The 27,264-nt window shown below is 37.7% G+C and overlaps 1 protein-coding gene across 2 annotated transcripts; it reads right to left on the minus strand.

Annotated features, from left to right (window-relative positions):
* Positions 1-143: 143 nt before the first annotated feature.
* slc38a9 (solute carrier family 38 member 9) lies at positions 144-25,514 on the minus strand. Of its 2 annotated transcripts, none has more exons than XM_088911741.1 (16): positions 25,461-25,514; positions 21,595-21,651; positions 20,728-20,876; positions 12,425-12,554; positions 10,913-11,034; positions 9,646-9,709; positions 9,456-9,549; positions 8,257-8,427; positions 7,803-7,862; positions 7,387-7,587; positions 6,344-6,451; positions 4,335-4,441; positions 3,575-3,688; positions 3,196-3,344; positions 2,765-2,854; positions 144-1,996 (listed from the first exon to the last, which is right to left on the minus strand). In XM_088911741.1, exons 3-16 carry the CDS (start codon positions 20,829-20,831, stop codon positions 1,831-1,833), a joined length of 1,680 nt encoding a protein of 559 aa, XP_088767867.1. In that variant the 5' UTR covers positions 20,832-20,876; positions 21,595-21,651; positions 25,461-25,514; the 3' UTR covers positions 144-1,830. The 2 variants fall into 2 exon arrangements, with proteins under 2 accessions (XP_088767867.1, XP_088767868.1); XM_088911742.1 differs by having other exon boundaries at positions 20,728-20,891.
* Between the last annotated feature and the right edge of the window lie 1,750 nt (positions 25,515-27,264).

Genomic DNA, 27,264 nt, shown 5'->3' on the forward strand with positions numbered 1-27,264 from the left:
AAATAAGAACAGAGCTTGTATTTCAAGTATTTGTATTTGTTTACTTCTACTTGTTGCTGCACAATGTGTACGACAGACCACATTAAAAACCCAATTTATACTTACGAGTTAAACTTTAAAAAAATACACCTTTTAAAGTTAAATGCCAGATATCATTTTAATTTAAATCTAACAAATTACTACCAGAAATACGTTTGTTAGATTAGGTTTAGAACAATCTACAAATTATGAATTAGTTTCATTGCTTTTTAGAGAACTGTTAAAATGAACATAAAAACAGGTCATTCTTAATTTCAATTTTCAAAATAATAAATATTAAAAATTGCAGGAACATTTACAAAGCACAAAATGTTTTCTTTATGATTAAAGAAACTTCATAAATGGAAAAATAAAAATGTATTAAGTGTAGTAACACTAGAATCCTTTTAGGCTTCAGACCATAATTAAAATATCCCTTTGTCAATCGGCATTGTTAAATTAAGGTGCATTTTTGCAATTAATGTGTTGTAACTGAACAAGACAAGCCTATACTTAAACATCCCTACAACCGTATAGTGTTAACGTGTGAATTTTACCATTCCTAAGTCTCTGGACCTAAAAAGGGTGTGTTTTGTTTTTTAGCTGTGATTTTATTAGCTTATTTAGCATCTCCCCCTCAAAACTAATGGACTTGGGATTCTGAAGTGTTTACATCAGGACACCATAGTCACTTTAATCTATACAATTATATCAGTTTGAAATTGTCAGCTGTCCTCTGGAAGAACAGTAAGACCTGCAGTTTCACTTGCACTGCACTGAGGTAGTTAATGTGAAAGTGAAGGGCTACTGTAAAATCCTGCTTTAAATCTAGATAAAACCTTAATAAGACAGACTCCTAGTTTCTCTTGTTGGGAGACATTACACTTCAAAGAGATCTACTGCTCAGACACTCTGGCCCAGCATTCACAGCCAACATATACTAGACGCGTGCGTCTGCGTCTCCAAACCAGGTCTTCAGTTATGAACACTTTTTTGACCAATCAGTTTTATATGAGCCCTAAAAATGGTGGATGCAGCTCTGTTCTTCAACTGCAACATGTTGCTTTGCAGTAAGAGCGGTGTGCCGTGGAACAGGGGTGCGCTGCAAAAATCCACGTGAGAGATTTTAAAACGGAATGAAATATTTTCTCAACGTGTTAGTTTTGCAGCATAATTAAAGCCATGTGTTGCATGCTCGGTGTGTGTACACACAAAAGACAGCTCCTGCTTTAAGAAGCATGTCCATGTGGGAATTGCGTTGGGTAAGAATTCAGTGTTTCAAGCAGGACGGACATAAAAAAATGTCAGAGCAGCTGAAAACGAGCTTCATGTTTCAGTGTCGGCAATTCCTGTAACTATGCCCTTTGAGGCAAACTCAGACTAAACTTTGAAAGAGGTGTTAATAATAACAATGAGCTCAGATCGGTGAGCAGTGCATGCAGGGAGCAGGGACGCGTGCTGCAAAATTTTATCTCTGTGTGTACTAGGGATGGAAAAATTTGAGTATTTGTGCTGTAGGACAGATGATCAATTGTGAATCATCATTTTTCATTAGTATGCCTTAATTAAGTGGTTTTGAAGTATCGAAATGAGTGGAAGTTACTGCAAATTAACACCGGAGATATTTAAAGGCTTTACAGTATGTGCCGACATATATAAATATATAAACATACACACTACATATTCTGTACATATAATGTATTCAAAAGATGATTTAGGTTAACAAAGCTTCACAATGTCCTACAGGGTGCGATTCTGCCAACAGGTCAGGCCCCGGGCTGTGTCATTGTCTGGTGTCTGCGGTGGTGCAGTTTACATCAAGAACTGTGCGACCAGGTTAGCGATGCCCAGCAGGATGAGCAGACTGTGGAAGACAGCAGAGGGCCAGCGTAGCTTTCCACTGCGGTGCAGGAAAATCATGTGGATAACCGAGGGGAATACGAACACATATGCCAGGCCACATGTTGCTCCAGAGTATCTTGAATAAACAAATGAACCAGTGAAGACAAAAACGATTTAAAAAGAGATTTAAAACATGATATGAACGCAACCTTTAGCAGCCTTAATCAGTTTAACTAAAGCAGAGGTGTCAAACTTAGTTCTTGTAAGGCCTAGCGCGCCTTTTGATTATTGTTCCAATCTGAGCAGTCAATAAAACATTTAACCATTTCTTTCTCAATTTATGCTGGAGGTATTTTGCAATCAATTACTCAAACCTTTCACTGAATTAAAAGGTATGTTTGCTTATAAAATACCACAAAGCAAGCACAGAACAATTACAATCCTGCAGTTAAATAAAGAGACCAAATCTGTAACCGAGATCTCAAGTGGAACAAGACAAAGATGACACTAGGCACCCCAGGAGCCAGTCTGAAATGGGGAGTTGAGCCTGACACCTATATTCTAAAGTCTAGTTTGGAGTATCGACTGATCTTCTCAGTTTTTGAGTCCCTTAAGTGCCAATCAAATTGAGCATTCATAGGCTTTGATGTATGAGCAAGAAGACAAAGCATTTTTTAACATAAAGATAAAATGTAATAAAGAAAAGGCGCAATGGCCTAAATTGTATGTAATCTGTGACAAAAGTTGGGTGTTTCAAACTAGTAATATACTTAAGTCTCAATGTTGTATAAATAAGAAAGTCTATCATGGCTCACTATGACGTATATTGTAAAGTGTTTTTATTCCAAACATTGTTTGAGATGCTCAATCTGTAACACCACCTCACTAGGGAAAATTATCTTACCTGATGATAGAGCCAATGTTGGGATAAAACCTTGCCATAAGAACTCCTGCTGCCACAATCATTACATTCAGAGCAAACACATGAATGAAACTGGGGAAAAAATAAACAAATGCATTTTAATAAATAAAAAGACAGATGAAGATTAATCTTCAGAGCACTGTTGATAACATACTTAATATATTGCCACACTTTTAGCAATCCTATATTAAATGTGCCACTTTCCTGCTATTAGGAATTACTATTATACTTTTATGACCATTTAAAAAAAACCTGATCCATCTCAGAAGAATGACAGGGCATGACATGGTTAAATAATTCAGAATCATCTGTTTTACAATAAAACACCGATTTCATTGTTGGCTACCTGAGCAAATGTCTATGCCCAGATGACAGTGGTAGTGTAGATGACTGTAGTTTGCTGACAAATCTACCTTGGGTAGTTCTTGCCAAAGATTTGTCCCATCATCTGCACCCTGACAAGGTAGCCGAGCAGTGGGTACACCGTGGTCATCTGGAAGAGCAGGAAGGCCCGGGCGACGAAGACCATAATGTCACTGCTGGGGAAGTTGTCCAGAAAATTCTAAACACAAAGAGGAACAGGAAGGTTTTTTTTTTTCTGCAGCATTTGATGGAAAACGTAGACATAAGCCAAGCAACAACCTTCTTTGAAAGTGTCCACATAAAAATATTCCAAGGAATGTACCTGTTGCAATGGCTGTTACTGTTTTCAGGAGTAAATATCTTACTTGTAGCCACATGTACAAAACTGTCAAAGAACCGTGCACTCTGCAGTGCTGGAGAGGTCCTTACCGGTTCGATGCACTCTTTAGACAGTGGAGGGGAGGGAAAGGATGCAAAGATCAGAATTCCCACATAGAGGTAGGTCAGTCCAACCAAGACATAAGCAATGGACAAATCTCTAACCTAAAAAGAAAGTAAAGATTCATCTATTATTCTTTATCCATCCATTTCCTGATCACTTTATTCAATACAAGGTCGCAGGAGAGCTGGAGTCTATCCCGGCAAGAAACAGGCGCAAGTCAGGTAGAACCCAGACAGGACGCCAGTCCATCACAATACACAGACACAAACACGCACACTCACATCAGGGTACATTTTTGCAGAAGACAACCTATCATTATGTCTTTGCCCTGTGGGAGGAAACAAGAGCACCTGGAGGACATCCACACGGGTAGCACCCCAGGTCCAGAACTGAACTCATGACCCCAGTGCTGTGAGGCAGCAATATATGCCTGTGTGTAACATAGCTCCATAATAAAAGCGACTCTAAAACCCAACTCTAGCCCAGTGGTGCTCTGGTAATGGTGTGCAATTACATGGGGGTTCCTGGGCACATCTAGCTAGCAACACGACCAGGGTTATACTAGTGAAACCTAGGCTATAGGGCAGTTTAATCTCAGAGTGACTGTCTTTTCTGGCTGAGCTACTCTGGAGCCCTATTTTTTAATGACATTATTTCAGAAGTGTAGTCCAACTTTATTGCCTGCAATTTAAAGCGGATGGCGACACTGAAGCCTCCACCACAGACTGTGGTTATTACAGTACATACATTGTTTTCCTGGTTCTTGTTGTTCCTCAGGAGTGTGATCACACAGTTGTGAATGAAGAATGCAAGTGTAAGGACTCCTGTCAGCTGTGGGAACAGCAGCCTGAACTCTGTACATACATGAAGAAAAGGAAATCTGTTAACAAAACATGATTAATATCTGAAAAATCAGTGATACAAATCATTTTGTATATAAATGAATATTCGGAACCTGAACAAACTGGATCAAGATCAAACTGCCTGAAGAGGTATCTTAAATCAATAAATACTTTCACATAATCCTTGTGATTGATCCTTCACTATATTTTAATGTACTATAAGATCATTGCATGATTTTTACATTGTGATCATTTTTAAACATGGTAATGGATTAAATTTCTCCCATTTTTCCAATTCATTGCTTGTCTTGGTAGAGACCAAAATCAAAGCATACGTTTGTTAGAATACTATGTTGGCCAAGAAGTACAAATAGGGTGCACACCATAAAATGATGAAGAGTGATTCTGTAGTATAGTCTGAGGATGTGGAGCCACAAGAAGGTGACCTCAAGAGGGCTTCACAGCCGAAATTGTGCATTTCTGTTCTTCTCTTTTCAGCATGGAATAAACCTTTACTTTTTCCTTTGCAGCCTATGCATGCTATGCTTCCTACTTGAACTAGTCCGAGGATGGCAGTCATGATTTTAGCGATCTATGAAGTTCAAGGTCCACCTTACTACAAGATACTACACGACTTCACTTAAACCACAATGTCGCTATATCAGTATGAGGCAGACAGTAGCCTCCAAATAAACATTCATTTAGACTGCATGAGCTGCAGACAGGTGAAAATAAACCAGATATCAGCTGAAGTCTTCTGTAAATTAGGAGAGGAGGATTTAATTAACTACAAGTCTCTTTTATACTGAGCAATTGGACAGCATCTTTGAAGCCTGTAATGACAATCATTTATAGATAAGGTGAAGGAGAGAACCATGATTAGTTAAAATGATATTACGTGTTTAATAAACCGTCCGTAAGCTACCTTGCTGAGTAGTTTTAATTTATAATCAGAATCATTCTGTTGATGAGATGATTTCCATACTGAGCTCTTTTTAGCCCTAGCTATGAAAGAACTGAATGGTGTTTTTCATTCCAACTGGTGGAATAAAATGAATCACAGGTGCCTGAAATTGATGGGCTTGCTTGTTTAAAGTTTTCCTGCACTTAGTCCAAAAAATACACAAGTATATTATTCGCAACAACTTCCCCACACATAGCTTGTAGTCTCTCATCAGCTTGCTAATTAATAATTTGTGTCAGTATTTCACTTAAACTCTCCTGATAGGGATGTTTGTTATGGCAAGACACAGATGGGAATGCCAGTAAATCCCACAATGTTTTTTCTGCTTAGGTCCAATTAGTTAGATTTCAGCTAACTCGAAGGAGTTCAAAAACTTGGGACCTGGCACAGAGTTGATACCAATTATAAACCCTATACCATTTTTAAGAATGGAAAGAAAATTTAAAAACACTATTAAATTTGCCTGAAATTAAGAAACTGGTTAGAACAAAAAAACAGACATTGCTCTCCCAGGATAGGGTTGATAACCACAACTTTAAGATCATAAGAATTATTTGCAGTGTAATTTCTTTAAAATGAGAGATTACAGGCAAAAGTAAGTCATACCATGTTAGATAACTTAAAGAGTCTACTCCTATTAACACAAACCAGAGACACAAATTATAGGACAAGGTCTGCCACTGGCTTGTAATCTACAACATGTCTTTTTCTTGGCTTACTTAAATGAAATAAATTAATAAAAACAGATGAAAAAAACAATCTGCTGCATTTGGCACACAGACCTTTGATGACTCAGACCTGTGAAGCTCCAAGTGAAACCCCAGGCAAGAAACTGAAGAAATGAAAGGCTGTGCATGATTTGCAAAACATTTTAACTGACTGTGGACAGCTGGGAGTTCCCAAAAGTGTTCACTGTGAGTCAACTCAGAATGCTGACAAATATCCCACACCTGGTACAAAGAACTGTGTTGAGTCAGACCAGTGGAACTCCAGGTGAAATCCCAGATGTGCTGCTTTCAAGGTTACCAGAATGATCAAGTAGATCACTGATATCGTCCCTGTACAAATGAGAAATGCAATGAAATAAGTTCTAAGGAGAAATAACATTTGAGATGCCGCTGATTCAATTTTCTAAATTTTATTGCAGATGTAATACCAACATGATAATATTTTAATCAAAACAGCCTACATTAATAGTATATAAAAAGGAAAAACGGAGCAGGCTTTTATGTGTAACATCTCGGTTTTAAAAGCAGCTTATTAAGAGGCATTTTCATTCTGAGCTAGTTATCTTCCACCTACACTCACAAGGGGAATACATGAGAAGTCTCTCCACGTTAACATGATTAGACAATTTGCATGTTGTATTAAATTAACATATTTCCCAATCTACTGCTATACTAATACATTTGGTTTTGGCGTGCTTGAAAAGTGGCAGCACTGCTCTTTTGAAAGAGACGAGCATCGTATTTGGGCTTTTCACCACATTAACACCACAGGCTTTTACGGTCTTGCCAGGCTGTCCCACAGCTTGCATTGTGCCTTAATGTACCTCCTTATGCTTATTCACACAAAGTTTCACTATACTTTACCACTCATCACTGCGCTTTTACCACAGTATGTCACAGTAAACTTCTAGAAGGCCTTTATTTACATAAAATTAGATATACTGCTTAGCATCTTCCAAAGACATTTTTTGGCAAAGCTTTCATGTTTTAATTAATTTATCAGCTATATTAGCAGATTTAAAATTATACATTTTTGAGCACTGTCTTGCATTCTGGATGTTATTAGATCATGTCTGAAAAATGAACAGACGTGCATTTTAGGCATTCCTGAAACATCTCCTGCAACACCAGATAGACCACGTCACCAATGCCGTGCTCAGGTCCTGTCAGTCTTACAGGAAATGGTAGTTTTCTGAACTTCAATTAACCCTCCAAGAACAGCAGACGATTGTCACTGCAGCAACAGCCTCAAACAGTTAGCTTACCGAGAAAGGTAAATCTTGCGAAGAAAGATGCCGATTTGAAGTTTAACAAGGGCAGGAGGAGAAAGATTAAGTAAAATGGTACAGTGTTCGTTTTATTCCACCACTTGTCAAATAGCACTGTAACCGTGCTGTTGTCATTCGAAAGAAACGTGTCACCGCTGCAATTTGCATGGTGCTCTGCATCACGGTATGGGCAAATCACTGGAAAACAAATTGCAGAAACATGAACCGCACGGAAAACAAGCAGGACATTTCAAAACACTCAATGTCAATTATTTGTAATGTTTGAAGATTAATAAGCTAGACTTGTACCGCAGTACAAAAGTTCCAAATAAGTGAGCTCATTTTTAAATGTTTTAAAGAACCAATTCCGCAGTCATGGCAAACTACATGGTATGTAGTATGGAGAAGCTCACCTCTCTCAGTTCCATTTGTTTCAAACTCAGAATCAGCCACACTGACATTATGGACATAATCTAGAAACAGAAAGCACAACAAGCAAACATTGGTGGGATTCACTGAAAATTCTCAAAAATTACAATGCCTAAAACAAAGCATTTCTCAAACACAATATGTATTACACAGTGGCCTTCTAAACTTCTGTCACCACAGCAAAGAATTCATGTTACATATTATAAAAGAGATGGATGGAATAGACACAGAAATATCCTATAGCCACTGCTGATCTTGAACTGGGCCAGCAGGGAGGGTTTTGGCATTAAGGTGAAGATCTCACTATATAAGCCAGTTCTACGGTAGGTACACTGTGACAAAGGGACGCAATTTCTTACTCGATCATTCTAGTACTCCCATGACCATTGAACAGATTACAATATAGTAATAAAGAAATAGAGTAATGAGAATACTTACTGAAAATAAATCTTCCTGTATTGTACAAGAAGTTGGACATGAGGACCCAGTAAACCACCATGGCTCCAATCAGAGAAACCATGGAGAAAACTAGGCTAGACCACCGGCCAAATGAACCAAAATAATATTTGCAAACATCAGGAAATTCCCAGTCTGAGGTATCTATGAAAGCTGAAAGAAAAACAGGCACAGAACAGTAGTTACTATAAATCATCAGTGCATCATCATAAGAGTTATACAAACAGTGAAGCTTTAAATGAAGGAAACTCACTTTACTGAAAAGGGTATTTAAGGGTATCACTATTCCACAGTGGTTAGCATTGTTGCCTCACAGTGCTGGGGTCCTGGGTTCAATGCTGGAACTGGGGTGCTATCTGTGTGGAGTTTGTATGTTCTCCCTGTGTTAGCATGGGTTTCCTCCAGGTACTCCAGTTTTCTCCCACAGTCCAAAGATATATTAGTAGGTGCATTGGCTTCTGAAAAAACTATCCCTGGTGTGCGTGTGCCCCTGTGTCTGTGTGTGCCCTGTGATGGGGTGGCTTCTGGGGTGTGCCCTGCCTTAAGACTCTTGCTTGCCAGGATAGGTTCCGGATGGATGGATGGACAGATGGACTATTCCATTATATATGTATGGTAACAATAAAAGGAAAGTGCCTAATCTTTTAAGTTTAGATTAAATTCAAAATTAAAAATGTACTGCTTAAAATAATGGACGGATGGAATATTGTTTTAGTTTAGTTTCATTAAAAGAGATACAATACCTCCTGCTCACATTACAAAACTGGCCTCTAGTGATAACCTTCCAAATTTCTGGGTTCACAACTAAAGGTCTATCTCCCTTGACAGCAACTACTCTGACCACTTCTGCATGATCCAGATAATATTATCCATCAGAACAAAATGTAATAATGTATGGTAATAATATAATATGGTAATATCGTAATAATATAACAACTGTCCAGCAGATTAGTTCTACTAACTGACCAACAAAAGTAATAACTTTACTACTTGACCCTATAACTTGTAGTGACAGTAGATTTGCTTCTACCACAACTTTTTTTTAATGTACAATGTCCTGACAAACAGATTCTGGCTATAATTCAGAGATGACAAAATGAACATTCTATATTTTCTCCCTTAATTATTTTGAACGGTATGTTTCAAAATTTAGGTTTTTAGATTTAAAAAAAGATTCTTACATATCGATGTTCGCGATTTTAACACTCTGTAACAGCAGTAAAGTGTCAGCATGCCCATTGAAATAATTAAAAGAATGCCAAATGTGAATCCAGCCTGAAATAGAAAAAAGAATCATTGACAGAAGTAACATACACACAGTGTAAAATACAGAGTTTTTAAAGTAGAATACAAAATATGGCACAGACTCACCTGCTTTAATCCCCATGGTATACTCAGAATAGATGTCCCCATCATTGTATTCCAAATAGCAAAACTACAAGTGGGGAAACAATTGTAAACAATGTAATGAAGTACTATGCATAGTGAATCAATAGGAACTGAAACAAAAGTGCATTAGAAGTACAGAGCTTTAAAAATAATTTGAGTGATGCACATTTTTAAAGACATTTTTAAAGACTCTTTAAGCAAACAGCATGTGCATTGTAAAATGCATAGTTGGGGCTTTTGGTATGGGAGATTTGGTAATTATACCAGTAGACAGAACTCAATACCAAAACCCTGAGGTGCAATTATGAGGCAATGATAAAATTTGCTTCCCAGCATCAGCCCCTAGTTTTGATTGAGATGCAAACGAACACACTCTGCTATCCCAAATTAGCCGTCTCTTACCAAACAACAAACAAATTGTTCAGCTAAACGTATCACTTAAGTGTTAAGTGTAGTATGAAACCATGATAAATTGAAGTATTAATACTTCAAATTACTGATTATCCAGTTATAACAAATTTCATGTTTTTTATTGAAATTTTCATGCCCAATTAGTCTCAATGCGATTACTTACAGGTAGTAACTATAATAAAAGTGTTTCTGAGTGATATCGAAAACCTCCAATGTCTAATTGTGGCTGCATTTCTTTATTATGCTGCAATAATATTTAAAATTTACCATGACACTGACCAACAAAGAACAAAGAGAATAAACTACCTGACAAAAGGTAGTACTTCAGGTATACTAATGACTTTTTAGTAGTGTATTTTTATTTTATATTTACCACTAAAAAAGTCTGTTACCTATACTATTTTGCAGAGATGAGCCATAAAGAAATTATTTTTCTTGTTTCCAAAGCTTAGTTGCCTTTTGAAAAATGTGATTTAAGAAAACTTAAGACCTAAGTTAATATACAGCCACACTGCACTATTTTTGTTCCATGAAACTAACTTATCCATTATATTGACTGTTTTTAACTGGGACTGCATCATGTGAACTTGTTTTTACCATAAAATCCTCTCTCTAAATCTAAAAAAATGTATTATCTATTTGTACATGGCTTTCCTTAATACATTCTCTTATCTGAAAAATTTACTCCATAGGTTTCATGTCTTTGAAACAATTACTAGAAAACATGCCTTTTCTACAGTTTAACACACGGCCAGCATGAGACTTCTTCTGTAAAGCAAAGTGGTTTTTCTGTTCTCAATAATTCATAGGCTTTCATAGAGAAGCATATGATACATACATGGTAACAATACTGGGGTTTGTCCCAGACCCGTCGACTTTTCCCTGCACTTTAAAGGCAGTGCCTAAAGGGCTGTAAACATAAATCTCTTCTGGCGCAGGGATCACGTGATCTGGAGGAATCTAACATGAAAGAAAAAAACTCAGAATGACCAACAAATATCTCTAATTAGAAACACAACACAAGCAGTACATTAAACATCTTTTGAGCCCACTCAAAAGTTATACATGACATTTACAGTATGGGATGTATATTACAGATGGTGGCCAAGTCCTCTATTTTGGGGGCATGACGACACTCATTCCTCCTGTTAGTAGTGCAAGAGAACCAAATCTGACATCAGGAATTTTTTTCTGGGAAGAGAAAGTCCATGAGGTTTTCCCGCCCCACAAACAGCACAAACAGGGACTATGAATTCAATTTGTTTGCGTCTTCAAAACCAGTATTTGCAATAGCTCTGTGATAAGCTAGTATCCTCCTTCAGCATATGTTTAATTTAGGATTACTTCTTGAATCACTGAGCTTCATTTTAGGATTCAGTATTTATGAACAGCAAGAGGGTAGGAGCTTAACAGCTCTGACATTTCTGCTATGGAGCGAGACACATTCCTTGATGCAAATACTGCATGACTGTCAAGATAAAAACACACATAAAAGGTACACAGAGATACAGTTTATATTATATCGCAATGTACTTTTTATGCAAATTGCTGTCCTGTCCAAGGTACACCCTGCCCTGTGCCCATTGCTAGGACAAATATTAACAATAACAAAAAAAGGACATCCATCCATCCTTTCTCTAACCTCTTCTTCCAACTAAGACTCCCCACCACCCTTTAGTGGAAGAAGAGGTTAGAGAAAGGATGGATGGTGCCCTTTTTTGTTATTGTTAATAAATATTTGTCCTAGTTTCCCTTTGATTATTACTCTTTTGTCTGATCTGTTCCAGAGAAAGTTTTCATGAGTGAGTCCCCTACTGGACGAATGTGGTGTAAGGTCATAGTATGACATCAGTAAGAAGCCCTTTCCCCTGTTTGTGCCGATTCCATTCTGCACTACAAGGGAACTCCAACATACATTGTAATCTCCAAATGGTTTACAGTTTTAACAGCAAAATGAGAATCTTTATTGGATTTGAGTAACATAAGGAATAAGAAAGCAATATCCCAACAAGTTGCAGAAATGCAAAAAATGAAATGCAGCTTAGCATATGTTTACATTTTATTGATATGTAACCTCAGTATTATTCAAGATCAAAGCAAAACTAAATTAAATTAATAACTAAATATTTAAATGTGTAATTATACCTATTTTAAAAATTAAATTAATACATACATCAAAGGCTTTTACTCAAAACTCCCAAATATTATTTATAAAAAGAGATAGGTGTCCCAAGTAATTGTATTAATTCCAGTCTGGAAAATGAATTCCAGGTGTCGCAAGTACAATCATTTGGAGACAGAGCAAGTGGTGTGATCAACACTGCACTTCCAGCTGACAGATCTGTCTTACCAGCAGCCTGTCGGAAGAGCCTGTGAGTCGGCTGTAGTAGTGCAATCGGCTGTTCATCACGGAGGCCTCTGCTGACACTCTCTCCTGCGCATCTTCCTCCACAATATTACGGTGCTCCACATGGAAAGGCCTGCAGAAAAACAGGATGATCTTAACAAGTCCCATATGAGATACATCTTAAATCAGTCTTTTAATACAATGTTGGACACCTGAAACCTCTATTTATTTTATTTTAGAAGCCAAACAATTTTATCAGAACAAGATAATGTGTTTTCTTGAATTTTAACCAAAGGGGGGTTCCTTGCTTTATATAAATGTTTCATAACAGATTTAAAAAAAAATTCTGGACAGTCCTCAAAACTAACTTTTTGGGCAATCCTGACAAAAGAATTCTCATCTTGACAGCAAACCCATTTCTGTGCTTTGAGATTTTAAAGGATGCCATTTTGAATTCCTAAGATAAGTGCAGCCATTTGCTCTACACTACAGAAAATAAGCAATAAACATAAAAGTAATCACATCAGTTAAGCAACATTTTCCTGAAAAAAAAAAACAACATCCAAAATGAAAATGAGTGGCAAAAAAAAAAGAGTGGTAACATAAACTGCAAGAAAATGAATTAAGAGTGTTTCAATAAGCAGCTCATGACTTTGTCATGCGTCACAAGCATCAATTAAGCAAATGGCTTCCATAAACCTTATCTAGAAAGACACTCTCGTGATGCAATGCACTTTTTAAAACTGCACTTTCATCATGCAAAGTTGTCGGACTATGAAGCCTTTAAAGCTAAGCTCCAGCTGCTCCCTTGCTCTGCTTGTAGCTGGTCCGTGTAGTGCAGATCAGAGCGCTCTTCCAGCCTGTCACTTCGGCCAGTAGTGCTACCGCTTTTCATTTCTGAGCACAGGCATGCCATGCTGCTGTTAATGACGCATTGGAAGGGAATGTGCTGCAAGTGCATTTTTCTGCCTAAGAGGGTACACAGATTGCAGCACACAGTCTCCTCCTGCAGAAGTCTCCGCCACTATCAAACCTTGCTCACATCTTCAGGGGGGTCTTGCCTATTGCTCGGCCCCCTCCCTAAAGCTCAGTGCTTGCGAGTGAGAGCTTTTAAGGGCATTTCAGCTTCCCCTGTGCGCTTTATTCTATCATGCAGTGCAGAATGGCTTCCAAGTCTGTGTGTATCTTGACTGCAAACACCACTGCCCCTAACCTGATCCCACTCGGAGCTCCTCTGGCCGCTGCTACACAGACTGCATAGACAGAACGTGTGTGCAATGTGTGTATATACAGCCCCCTTAGGGGGTATGGATTGGAAAACGCAGCTTGTACAAAAGTTCTAAAAATGTTATACTGTAATTGCAAGTCATGTTTGTTATAATTAATATTAAATTATAACTTGCACCAATTATATTTGGCACCAAAAACATGAGGGTCTGATTTATTTGCACCTTTAAGTATTATTTTAAGTAAAACCCACTAAAAATAATACCATTAATCTTTTTGGAAGAGCAATTGGAAGACTTGGGAGCAATTATCGATGCCTCAGAAGGATTCCCGTTTTGCTCTGGCAGGGGTCTCCAGCCCCAGTCCAACAGGTCAGCATACAATCACCAGATTTTACAAATCTGGAACAATTACATTATCATGATCAATTAAACAGGTGATTTCTTAAATTCATTTAGAGATCATGAGGACTAGAATCTAAGTATGCTTCATCCCTCAAGGATCATAGTTCTCTGATTGAACAAATTACTTGTTTAAAAAAGGTGACCTATAAGACTAACTGAATTGGGGCTCTCCAGGACCAGGACTGCAGCTCCCTGCCCTTCAGTATAAAAGAATGTAATTCACATAGGTATTCAGTATTAGTAGTAAAAAACAAAAGCGTTACATTTATTCAAACCCCTTAGTATTTCTAAAATTCAATAAAAGCATGTATTCAATAATATTCCACCTAGTTTGGCTCTTTCATTTATGAACTGTGCTCTCACTAGAAATACCCAAGTGCTTGATAGCATTTTCTCCCTATATAAAGTAAGAATAATTCGTTAATGGTAAACGTTTTGTAAGGTTTTACACAACAATGTTTTTCCTTATATATTTCCTTAATGCATTAATACACTATACAATAACTTCACTTCAACACTAGACATTACAAAAGGTAAACTCTTGCACTATAATATTCCTTACTACATCTGTGGCTTTGAGACAGAGTGGAATACTCTTCTTTTTCTGATAGTTAACTATAACTATAAACCTATTACTTGTTCCTTTATAACCACACACTGCAAGTTACAACATAGTGGGGTTTAGAAGTCTCTTATTATTATATAGAAACTCTGCAATCTTCCTAAGGCAGAAGATATGTCAACCAGTGTTCCTGAGAAGGTTAAAGTTGGAGGTTGTTTGCAGGAACAGTGTATACCACACACAGCTAAAAATACTCCTGCTATTTCAGATTATAAGAATAAACAAGGTGTGAGGTAACTGTTTTGGGAAAGAATCTGAAAATCTGTTTGAATAGACAACTAATAATTTTCACTGCTGTCTGGTGATTGTGAAATACCTCCAGGATTAATTCATAACCTGTTAGTGAGCAATGCTGGGGGAGAACTGCTTAGGTTTTCACAGACTGTGACCCTCTGCACCATTTGATAATTACATTTCTTCAGAAGCACAACAGCTGTGTTATCAGCTGAGAGAATGCAGCAGTCAGTAAACAGCTCTATAGCAGAAGGGGTGACCTGGAAATCCAACCACTCTGCCTTCGTAAACAATTATTTTTCTTGTTTATACTATGTAACTTTAAGAGTTAACTATCACTCAGTTCCTACAGTGAACAAAAAGACAAATGTGCGTGTTTTCTGAAACCCCATCATCAAGGGAGAGAGCACTTATATGTATTTTTTGTGATTTCAGTGACTGAAGACTTATAGGACCATGTACAGCTACAGGGCAATGAGATAAGCAAAGAAACTACCACTTCTATAAGCTTGAATCAGCCAGCTGCACACCAGCCATTTCTCCCACATTTGGCTGATGGCATCAACAGCATCTGAAGAAGCTACAGCTCACATCCTGGGATCCTCACATTCAGAGAGACACTTTTTACAGGATGCCCTAACACAGAAGAGCTTAGTGACTATTAACATTCTCAGAGATTCTTTTTCATAAATCCTGAGGCATAATTCGGTGATTCTAAGTCCACAATCTTTATCTCATGCAGACACAGCTCAGGAAGGCAGTGAAAAAAGAGATCAATAAACCTAATGATCGGTGCAGGGCAAAAAAAAAAAGTATATCATGGCTATGAGCAATACTCACTTCTTAATCAAAATCCACAACACTTCAGTTAACTGTGGTAATTTCTCAGTAAGCATTTATCAACATTAACATTGTAGGGTGTGCAGGCAGTTCAGAGGAATTAAGTGCAGTTCCAGCTAACATGTGTGGCAAAGTTCCTCAATCTAGTCATTAAGCTGACCTGCACATTTTTAGTCTGCTTTTCTAGATGTCCTTAATTTTACAAATCATCCAGACAGTGGAACAAGTCACAGTTCCCATTACACAAAATGCTGGGCCACAGAGTTTAACGGCTACAGATGCTCTCACATCCCTCCCAGTTAAAAGTCTGGAGAGAATAGAGAAGCAACACATTACAACAAGCATACAACACCTTACTGACCCCCTGCAGTTTACAGAGAATTGAGGGCAGTAAATGACATAATACTCATTGTTAAACATGGCCATCTGGCATCTTGACCAAGCAAAGACATTTTTAAAAATCTTATTTGTTGATTGGTCCTCTGCTTTGAACACAATACAACCACTGCTGCCGGCACAAAAACTCTCAAAGCAATTCAAAATTCAAATTAAACAGTAATTTGTTTAGATGGGTTCCAGACTTCCTAACTAGGTTTCACCAGGTCATAGTGGAGAAAAAATCATTATATAACCACACGCTACACTTTAACTGGATCCCACCCCCCTCCCCCAACCTTAATGAACACTTGCACAAACATGCACACATATTACTTTACGTTTGCTTCTAACAGACCACAGGGTGAGCTTTAATAAGCTGACCAGGTTTTTGTAGATCCTAATATCGCAGTACAGAGATAGTGACACTAGAGTGTAAAAAAAAAAAGACAGTCTCATCTTTCAGATGAGAAGTAAAACTAAGTTCCCGATTCTCTGTGGTCATTAGAAATCGAGACAAGACCTAAAACCAAGTTCCTGATTCTCTGTGGTCATTAAAAATGCCAGGATGTTTCTCAAAAAGAGTAGGAGTGTTACCCAGGTGTCCTGGAAAAATCTCCCCCTGGCCTTTACCAATCATGGCCTGCTTAAATTTAATCTATGATCTGGTTTCATTTCTCTGTTCTCCTCCACACTGATAGCTGATGTGTGCTGAGCATACTGGTGCACTATAGCTGCCTTCTCATCATCCAGGCAGGTGCTACACACTGGCGGTGGTGAAGGGGAGTCTCAATTACCTGTACAGTTCTTATAGTGCAGTGTCAAAAAATGCACTACACAAGTACAAGGATTATTTGTAATACACCTCCAGCCCACTACTAATTAATGGTACAGACTGCTGAGGTTTTCCATGAATACAAGCACTCGGGACTAGTCATAGACAAAGATAGGACAAATGTTTTATACAAAAAGGACAACAGAACCTTTTTCAGAAACTCAGCTTCCTTAATGTAGACTTACTGATAGCAACATTAGTACTATAAATTGTAATAGGTTGGGAAAATTAGTGAAGACAAGCAGCAAAATGATTAGGGGTAAATCAGATCAGCATAAATGCCCTCTACAAATAGAGAAAGGTAAAATAGGCTAAAGGCACTAAGGAGTCTCAGGTTTATCTCCCCATTGTGAATTTACTTTACTCCTTTCTGGGAGACAACTCTGTGTCCCTAAGTGACATAGTAACAGACTGAGGAAGTCTTTCATCTTCAATGCAATCAGACTCTCAAGACAAAATGAAATAACTCTTATCTCCTGAAGCACAGTTGTGCTGGATCCTTTGTCAGTGATGCTTGTCTTTTTTTGTTGCACTGTTGTGTCAGACCTTGCTATTTTGGCATAGGGGATAATAAAGCTTGAAATGAAAAATTCCTTAAGATGCACTTCAGCAACAAGAATTATCCATGATAAGACAATTTTAATAATATTACTTTAAAAATGTTTGCCAGGATGGGCTCTGGCTCTCCCACGACCCTCTATTGGATTAAGTGGTTAAAAAATGGATGGATAAATCAAACATAATTCATGGATTCAGAAATCAACACCTCTGCACAACCTCATGGACCACATTACATTGCCTAGCAATGTAAAACTTTAGGCATTTAACAAATATTATAATCACATTAATTTCAAGTGTCTACATATCAGCATAAAATGCCAAATCCAAGTTGCTGAAAAAAACTTAAAATATAAACTATTTAACTACAAAAGTTGTAATAAACATGCATTCAGCTATGAAGACATGGTGCATACTGCATATCATAGAAACCTGTATTTTTTAAAAACTGACAATCCATTCTTCCTCACATTTATCACAAATTCTATACTGTACATTTCACATATTTCATCACGGCCACCATATATACTGAACATAATATATACTGAATGTTAAACAATTTATGAAACTATGGTTTTTAAAAAATAAAGCACATGGATTTTGGCATCATTGATGATATGCTGTTACATTAGCCCTAAATCTAAACTAAACCTCATTAATAATAATAATTGCTTACACTTATATAGTGCTTTTCTGGACACTCAACTCAAAGCGCTTTACAGGTAAAAGAGACTCCCCTCCACTGTCTCCATTAGAGACAGTGTTGATTGGCCAGGGGTGATAAAGTGATTTAACATGTTGAAAGTCAAACAACATGTTGTAAGTTGAGAAAGAAACACAGAAAAGAACCTACCCTGCCCTGCTTATCAAGAGAACAATGTCTTTGTGCTATCAATATGCTGAAGGCTAAACTAAATTAGCGTATTGTCACTTGCCATCAGGGATGGTTACTGCCAGCAATTACAACTAAACAGTCAATGGTAGGGCTGGGAGACCATGTCTTGGCACCTCACCAATTGCACAGCATGACAGAAGGATGTGGTGCGAACAACACCTCAGGTGATCTCGACTGCAGTGGTGTCAAGTACTCTTGCTGATGAATCAGTGTTTTGTCTAGACCACCATGATGGACATCAGTGAGCACAGCACAGATTTGCAGAATGATACACTTATTGATCAGTACGACAAACCATCCCTTGGCTAATCAATTATACCAGCTCGGGGTTGCGGGGGAGCTGGAGCCTATCCTAGCATAGGGCAGCACAAGGCAGGGCACACACAGACGCACACTTAGGGCCAGTTTTCCCAGAAGCCAGTTAAAATACAAGCCAATTAACTACAGTCATGTGTTTGGACTGTAGGAGGAAACCAACGCAAGCACAGGAAGATGAGACAAACTCCACACAGACAGCACCCCAGGTCCAGAATTGAACCACCCAGGACTCCAGTACTGTGAGACAGCAATGCTAACCACTGTGCCAAGGTACTGCCCTAATTCCCTTAATTGAGGGAATTAGGGCAGTACCGTGAAGTCCATTAATGATGGGAAGTCCATTAATGATGGTCTGGGCAGTTGCGTGGAGTTACTGTGGAACTCCGTCAGTATCTACTGCTGACATCCTGACTGCAAGGCACTGCACTGATCAAAGTCCTGGGACCTCACTGGCCATCCTTCCTGCAGACTCACTCAGACTTCTCACTCTAGCAGAACACATTTCCTCAAGTGCTTGTATAACAGTGGCTTTCTTGTGAAATGAGAATGTGACTGTTATGCCATGAATGCCCCACATGCCAGATTTGAGCCCCACCGACTAGGTGTGGAATGAGTCAGGAGGACGTGGCATCTAGGGCTCAGAGACCAGTTAACATATGCTTATTCGAACCATACTAGAAGGAATAGAAACACACAAGAGGGGACATGGATCCTGGTGCAAAACATGTGGTACAGTTTGTATTGCTTCCACACAGGCTGAGGCTTGCCTTATAAATCCCCCAGTGATCCACTGCGTTTTTAATTAAACATTATGGATTTGTGGCATGTCTGCTCAAGAAAATGTCAATGAATCTGCTTCAAATAAAGGATTTTCCTAATGACAACTTTGTGAATTTATTTAAGACATTGGTTTCTTTTGATGGTCATTCTTAACAGATTTCCAGCTTACCAAAGCTAGGAGGGGAAAAGTTTTTTTTTTCCCCTTCAATACCAAAGATAAACGGTAACAATTATTTAAGTAAAACATTCAGGATCTGAGTCTCTTTGGGTTTTCAGAGCTTCATGAATCTAAAAGGAAATGTGGAAACTATATCTGTAACTGGTTTTGTCTGAGGCTTTCTACCACAGAATAACATGTAGAACACAAGGTAAAAGCACTTGGCCCAAGCACAGGTTGAACTGACACAAACGTCACATGTCTGAACCTTGGAAAAGCCAGCTGTCACCTAGATTCCCTAATGAAAATGGTAAGATTAGTCAGCCAGGATTTTTTAGGCTTCCATCAAACAAGTGACCCCTACAACTTCCTATGAGCCTGCAGGGTTATAAAAACATTATGGTTATAATTATTAATCTATAATATTATTATTCCTTACACTTTATAGTGCTTTTCTGGACACTCGACTCAAAGCGCTTTACTGGTAATGGGGACTCCCCTCCACCACCAATATGCAGCCCCACCTGGATGATGTGACGGCAGCCATAGTGCGCCAGAAAGCTTATTACACACCAGCTATCAGTGGGAGGAGAATAGAGTGATGAAGCCAGTTCATATGAGGATTATTAATAGGCCATGATTGGTAAAGGCTAATGGGAAATTTGGCCAGGAAGCCAGGGTAACACTCCTACACTTTCTGAGAAATTACCTGGGATTTTTAATGACCACAGAGAGTCAGGAACTCAGTTTTATGTCAACCGAAGGACGGCACCTCTTTACAGTATAGTGCCCCCAGCATTAGGACCCACACAGACCGCAGGATGTGTGCCCTCTGTTGGCCCTGCCAACACCTCTTCCAGCAGCAACCTTAGTTTTTCCCAGGAGGTCTCTCATCCAGGTACTGACCAAGCTCACACCTGCTTAATGATGTAAGTCAGGGAATCTCCTTTCCTCCAAAGTGGCGATTCTAATCTGTATGAGTACGCAGCAAAAAAGTATCTGGCAATTATATATATATTCTTATATATTTGGTATATCTTCGTATTCCACATTTACAGTACCTTTTAGACCTTGTGTCTTGTGCATCCAAGTTGTTGTGATCTACCTCCACGTGGTTCTCTCCAGCCCTCTCTGGGGCAAGCAGTGGCTTCACATCGTTTTCCATTACTGTCAACGCTTAAAGAGCAGCACTGTCGCTACGCGTCATTACCTTGACAAAACAAAACTACTAAGAGTCACACTGTGGATCAGATCATAATCAACAGATGAACAGGAAAAGGCTACTGTATACAGCTATATAGGAGCAATAAGAGTCTTTGCACTTAGTTGAGTACTTTGCATATTAACTCAAGGTTTTGACTCCAGACTGGATAATAAATTATTAAATATATTATCTGTAAGTGTCAATCAAATATTATCTATACATTTTGTTTAATTCATAATCCAAGCATCTATGATAATATATGAAATGAAGATTAAGGGGAGACTTGGTATTCCCATCATACAAACCTCCTACAGTAACACAGTTTATGGAGAGAAGGAATTAGTAAGCCATTTACAAGAACAATCCAGGAATCTTTGACTCAGATCTCATAAAACACAATTTAAACAAGTCAGCTGAAATAAACCCTATTATTTGCACCATTTACTAGCTAGCAAAAGTAAAAGGTCAACTATTTTTTTTAGTAAACATTCAAAAGCTGCTTATAGAAATTAATACAGAAACTGTTAAGTGCAAAAAAAAAACATTAAAAACAGAGAATTAAAAATAGTGGCAATTGTAATTGTAAGAGCTCGGAATGCAATGTTGTACACATTTAACAGAGCCTTGAATGAATTAAAAGCCTGGTTTTCAGGCATCCAAAACTAGGAAAAGAATATTTTGTGTAAGTTCTTGCAATAGGGTGCATAATTGATTACATACATACCAGAAATGTTCCGTACTTGAATTTGTCTGCTGGACAAGAAGGTACCACCGACCTCTCCTTTGGGGACAGAGAGGATAAAATTAACTCCATAAAGTGCTGCATTACAAACTGCATAAGTAGATTAAAATGCTTGAAACCAGAAAAGGCTGGTCTTTCTAAGAAAAATTGCAAATTCAATTTCTCGCAACGATCTCCATAACTTTGAAATAATACACACTTACAAAGGGTATAAACAATATTCAGCCTAATATTTTTTTTATATGTCGACTTTCATTGCACCTCGGGAACGGAGCATAACCATAGACTTTCAAGATCAGCAAAATCTATTAATGAGATCAGGTGGGTCTTACGATATGGTCTAAATTTGCAAAGTTTAGAGACACAAACCAGCAGCACATTTCCTGTGTAATCTAAAATGTGCAGTAAGATGCCCACAAAAGGAGAAGTATAAATGATGTAGACAATGACAGGACTGAAAGAACACAGGCTACAAAAAATAAGCTGATCGTGCATTATCTTCAGTCTCACAACAGCTGAATCTTACATTTGAGGAAGCCAAGCCCCAAATAAGATTGTAGAGCAGAGGTCAGCAGTCTCAGTCCTGAAGATCCCCAGTCTAGATTTTACAAATCATGAACACCTGTAAGTTACTGACCAGGGCCAGCTTGTATATATAGGTGAACTAGATGGTCACCTACACTCCCATGTTAAATGGTGCGCCCAATTTGAGGAGACAATTAATTTTAAAAAAATCTATTTAAAAATTGCAGAAATTACAAACAACACGCACTGCTACCTGTGTTGTTGCCAAAGAGTAGTGACATTGTCTTTCAGGTTTCTAAATGTGAGTATGTTTAAGCATTAAACCTTAGCTACATTAGGGTGTATAAACTTTTCTACTTGGCCTATGTGTAAGAAATAAGGGGTAAAATATGTTTGTGTCATTTAACTGTCGGGACACATTTGTTAATATTGTTATGGCTTAAGAGGTTGTAAAATTAAAAAAAACAATAGGAAGAAACTGAGTTGTTTACCTAGCTGTGGGTGGGCTGTAAAAGACAGAGGATCAAAAGAAATCTACGCTGGTTAATTAAAATTGAAGAATACACATTTAACACACAGACAGACATCATAAGAAGGCAGGAAAGAAAGGTCAGGGAACAGTGATGAAGAGAGAGAGAGGGAATTAACAGAAGGAAACAGAAGCACTAGGTGAGTGGAATTTTGTCTTGGGTCTTGTGAAGGGTTTTTAGAACAGGTATATAGAGTCTCTTTGACTTTTGGACTTCTAGGATTATAAGAAAGAAGATTTAGAACTGAGGTGGTTTCTGTGAATATAGAACGCCAGCCCTGATTGGGCATTATACACTGTCCGATTTCAGGTTATAGGGATTCTGGGTTTCTGGGTCTGTAGAGCTTATGCTTGTTTTGGAAACTTTTATAGTGGATGTTAGGCAATTTGTCGTTTAGCTATTGTTATAATAAATAAGTTCAACTGAAGCCTGTCCGCTATGAACTAGGAAACTTGTCCGGTGCCCTAACTGAAATTTCTGATGATACCATCTTTACTTGAACTATGCGGCAACATTGCCCGTTCAAATGCAAAATGTCTTGTAATGGCCTTCCGATTCGTTTTTTATGACTAATTTTAATGGGTCTATACATTCTTTTAAAACTAACTGGTTTAAGTAACTAGAAGGGAGTCCGTCACTGGAAAATGGGAGTTTGCAAAACATAAGGTTAAAACAAAATATTTTATTTTGTAAATACACACTTTTCATAAATAGATTTTGTGATAATAGCCATTAAAACTCATTGATTTTAGATTGGTAAAAAAAAATTATTTGAAATTGGATTAAAAAATGATCCACCTATTGTGTACAAATCTCCTGTGAACACCAGGTCTTCAGGGAGTTTTCAATCAGTGTGTTTGTACATGAACAAATACAGGAAGCAGCATAACGGGAAGGTGAATTAGATGCCTCTGCTCCAAGTTCAATTTACAAAAACGAGGAACTCAGCATCTCTTCACTGAAATAAGGCAGGATTTTACATGATTATCTCTTAAAGAAAATTTCTAAAATATCATTGCATATGTCACCAATGGCCACTTACGGTATTCAGTATTGACTTAGCTGTTGTAGTTATTCATTAAATATTTATAAATGAATCCACTACTACTACAAAATGTCTGTAGAACAACCTAGCTTATTAGGAAGGATATTCCATTTTTTCCTAAGAAAAGTGATGAAATGTATGCAACTTCTGTACCACATGGCACAGATAAGCATTTCAAATTCTCATTTTTGCTGTTGACCTGTTTTTTCACATAACAGATGTCATGATACATATGTATATTTACACATTTAAATCCAAAGAGACCAGGGTCATTTTAAAAGTCGCATATTAAAATATATTTAACCCAAAGAAAAATGTGCACGGCACAAGAACAGGTTGTGTTCAATGTGCCAATGTACCCAAATCAAAATCCTCTTCCTAGCGCTGATACAACAAATCCTATTCTATAAAAAAGGATCCAGTGTTAAAAAGTAGTATGAAATAAATTCTCTTCAGCCTATGAGAGGCATCTTTTCATTTTCTCTGTAGGATGTTTTTTTTTGGTGGGAGCTGACATACCTTACATAACTGCGGGTTTTAGTGCTATTTTTAATCCACTCAATTTGACAAGTATGCAGATATTTATATTTTCTGTTACACAGGGAACTGTGGAAAGTCAACAATTGATAAAGGAAGCTACAAGGCAGCTTTCAGTCTTTCAGTAGTTAAAACGCCAACTAGTTGTAATCAATACATATAGCACAGGGTTCTAGAGGGGGATCACAGGGCCATGGTTAGGAGTTACATAGAACATAAACAACTAGAGAATTATACGGACTGGCGAAGTATACCGTCATGATAATAACTGTAATCGGAGGCACCTCTCATAAAACCTCGAAATAAATATCTGTGCACTTTCCTGCAATAGAATAGACTGTAAGGAATTACGGCAGCTCTCATCGTCGACTATTCACACTACCCTGATGTGGAATAATTGATGGAAAGAAACAAGTCATTCCCGTCTGAGCTGCCGGATTTTTTTTTTGACCGCAACCTTGATAAAAACCGTCGTGTAGTTAAAACAATTTGTGCTTTGTAGGCTCAGTTTGTAAGGGTAGCAACAGCTACTCGTCCTTTCCAAGAAACGACAAGGGTGCCAGAATTCACAGGGACTTTATAAAAATTCCTGAACGGGAGAGATGTTAAGAGTCCTAATCTTTGCTTTGCAATTGCTCTGCTTCGAAAATTACGTATAAATATCAATTTCAGAATGCCGCGAATCCTAAATTATCATATACCGAGCCACAAATACAAGAATACTACCCAATACAAGAGTAAAAAGAAGCATAACCCCTCATATTTCAACGTTTGATGCCTCCTATACAGAGCGATATATATATATATCGGGATTACAAAACAAAATCAGACATCCTTAAATTGAACTGTATGCAGCACATAAAATGAAATTCATGGAATACACATTTCACAATATATGTAAACCACATCCATTTCACACATTTTATCTGAAAACGTTAGCTTTAACTAGCTCGTACGGTTATCGAGGTGCTATAAAGTAAAATACGTCTACACCCTTCCCTAAATTGTACTCAACTGACTCGTTTTAAAAACAATATAACTACTATGACCAGTACCGTAAAGTTAACTGAGAAATCAATTACTGGGTGAACAACTAATTTAAACTGTTAAAACCAATATAATTCTTATGATTGCAAACTAGAAACCATACAACAGTCCTGCTTTTTTTATAAGAGGTATTAATCAACTTTAAAAAACCCGTTTAAACTTACATTAAAAACCAAAGACTCCAAACACCAACCTCAGCACCTCACGGTTCGAGCAGCGTTTTAAAAACAGGAAACAATGCTAACGTGCATTGCACATGCTTAGCTGTCGCAATGCCTTATAGGGTCTGTAGTGTTTTAGAAGGGACAGGTATTGAGCATACTCTCAATTCAACTACACTACCCAGAATGCCTATAGTTCAGTCAGCTGAGTTTTACACCTGGCTGTGTAGCCAGTCCAAGAGATGAGGAAGAATTCGTGAGTCTCACCTGACTGAAGAGAAATGTGATTATTTCGCGCACAATAATGTATTCACATCTATGTTTAATTCAGCATATAAATGAAGATTTAGTTTTTACTGTTTTTAAAAGGAGAGGGGTATTGTCATCGTCATGTTTGTCATTGTTCGTTTTTATGTTTATATATATACGTCATATGTATGTTTGGGACCTGAAAAAGGCAAAACGCTCTCTTTTTTTTCATTTCAGCATGGAATAAACCTTTACCTGTTCCTATGTTTGTCATTATTCTTAGGCCATAAAGCTTTCCTAAAAGAACACGACCAAATAACGAGAACATATCCTAAACAGGGCACAGCTTGCATTACCCGAACAATACAGAACTTAATAAGAAAATAATTTAAATGGTATAGTGTAAAGACAAACGTACCAAATCTGAATGCTTATTAAAAGGAAAATGTACATGAATATTGAAGCTGCCTTGGGCTCATAAGATGGTCCACATGAAAGAATCTTATGTAAATGATAACAAGGCAATTGGTGTTTGAGACATTTGCAAGAAACATTGAGCGTTCTACAGTAGCACACATAATACACAACAGAATTAAAAGCAAAGTGAAATAAACAAGTAAAAAGGTCAGATTTAGCAGGTAAAGTATAAAGTTATCTGCTAGACTATATTCAAGCAGAAAGTGCTTTAAATAATCAAGAGCTAAAGCACTTAATGCCTTATACATGAGCAGAAAAAATTAAAAGTATACTGTTTAAAATGTACAATGCACTGGTAAGCTCTCGTAGAATAGTGTGAACTGAGAGCTTTGGATCAAATTGAATTGTTTATTATTGTAATATATTAACGACAACAACAACATCAATAATAATAATTGCTTACACTTATATAGCACTTTTCTGGACACTCCACTCAAAGCACTTTACAGGTAATGGGGACTCCCTTCCACCTCCAATGTGCAGCATCCACCTGGATGATACAACAGCCATAGTGCACCAGTACACTCACCACACGTCACCTATCCGTGGGGAGGAGAGCAGAGTGATGAAGCCTATTCATAGACGGGGATTATTAGGAGGCCATGATTGGCTATATGGCTGCACAGACAGTCCACTGATATTGTTGAAGCTGATATATTGACTCCTTTTAGGAAAAAGCTGTCTGAGAGCTTTGGATCAATTAACTACTGAAAGAAAAAGAGCTAGAGGAGTTGTGCATAACATCCTTATGTTCTAATACAAAGATGGACAAAAGTGAAGCCTGTGTGTATGCAGATCTTAACAGAGCATCAGAACATACAGAACTAGAACCAGTTATTAAACCAGTCCCGATAAGCCAGAAATGAGTTTTCCCTTATTCTTAGTGAAGTGTAGGTCTCTGGAGGATACTCCAAATCATGGTTTCCAAATTCTGGTCTTTGATGCCCACGTACCTGTGAGATTGTGACCCAGGTGAGCTCCTTATTTGAACCAAGTTTTTTTTTCCTATTTAAAAGTGAAAAATCTTAAATTACTTATGAAACACAACAGTTAAAAGGTAACCTCCAAAATGCTTGTTTAG

Source organism: Atractosteus spatula, chromosome 3 (assembly GCF_055471065.1).
Source record: "Atractosteus spatula isolate fAtrSpa1 chromosome 3, fAtrSpa1.hap1, whole genome shotgun sequence".
In the NCBI taxonomy this organism is placed as follows: Eukaryota; Metazoa; Chordata; class Actinopteri; order Semionotiformes; family Lepisosteidae; genus Atractosteus; species Atractosteus spatula.

Bases quoted from the DNA above. Each gene is read 5' to 3' on its own strand.
- slc38a9 (XM_088911741.1), bottom strand. From the start codon at position 20,831: ATGGAAAACGATGTGAAGCCACTGCTTGCCCCAGAGAGGGCTGGAGAG. The intron at 9,550-9,645 runs GTGAGTCTGTGC...TTTCTATTTCAG, and splicing joins TACCATGGGGATTAAAGCAG to GCTGGATTCACATTTGGCAT. The intron at 8,428-9,455 runs GTAAGAATCTTT...TTTTTCTTTCAG, and splicing joins AAAATCGCGAACATCGATAT to CTTTCATAGATACCTCAGAC.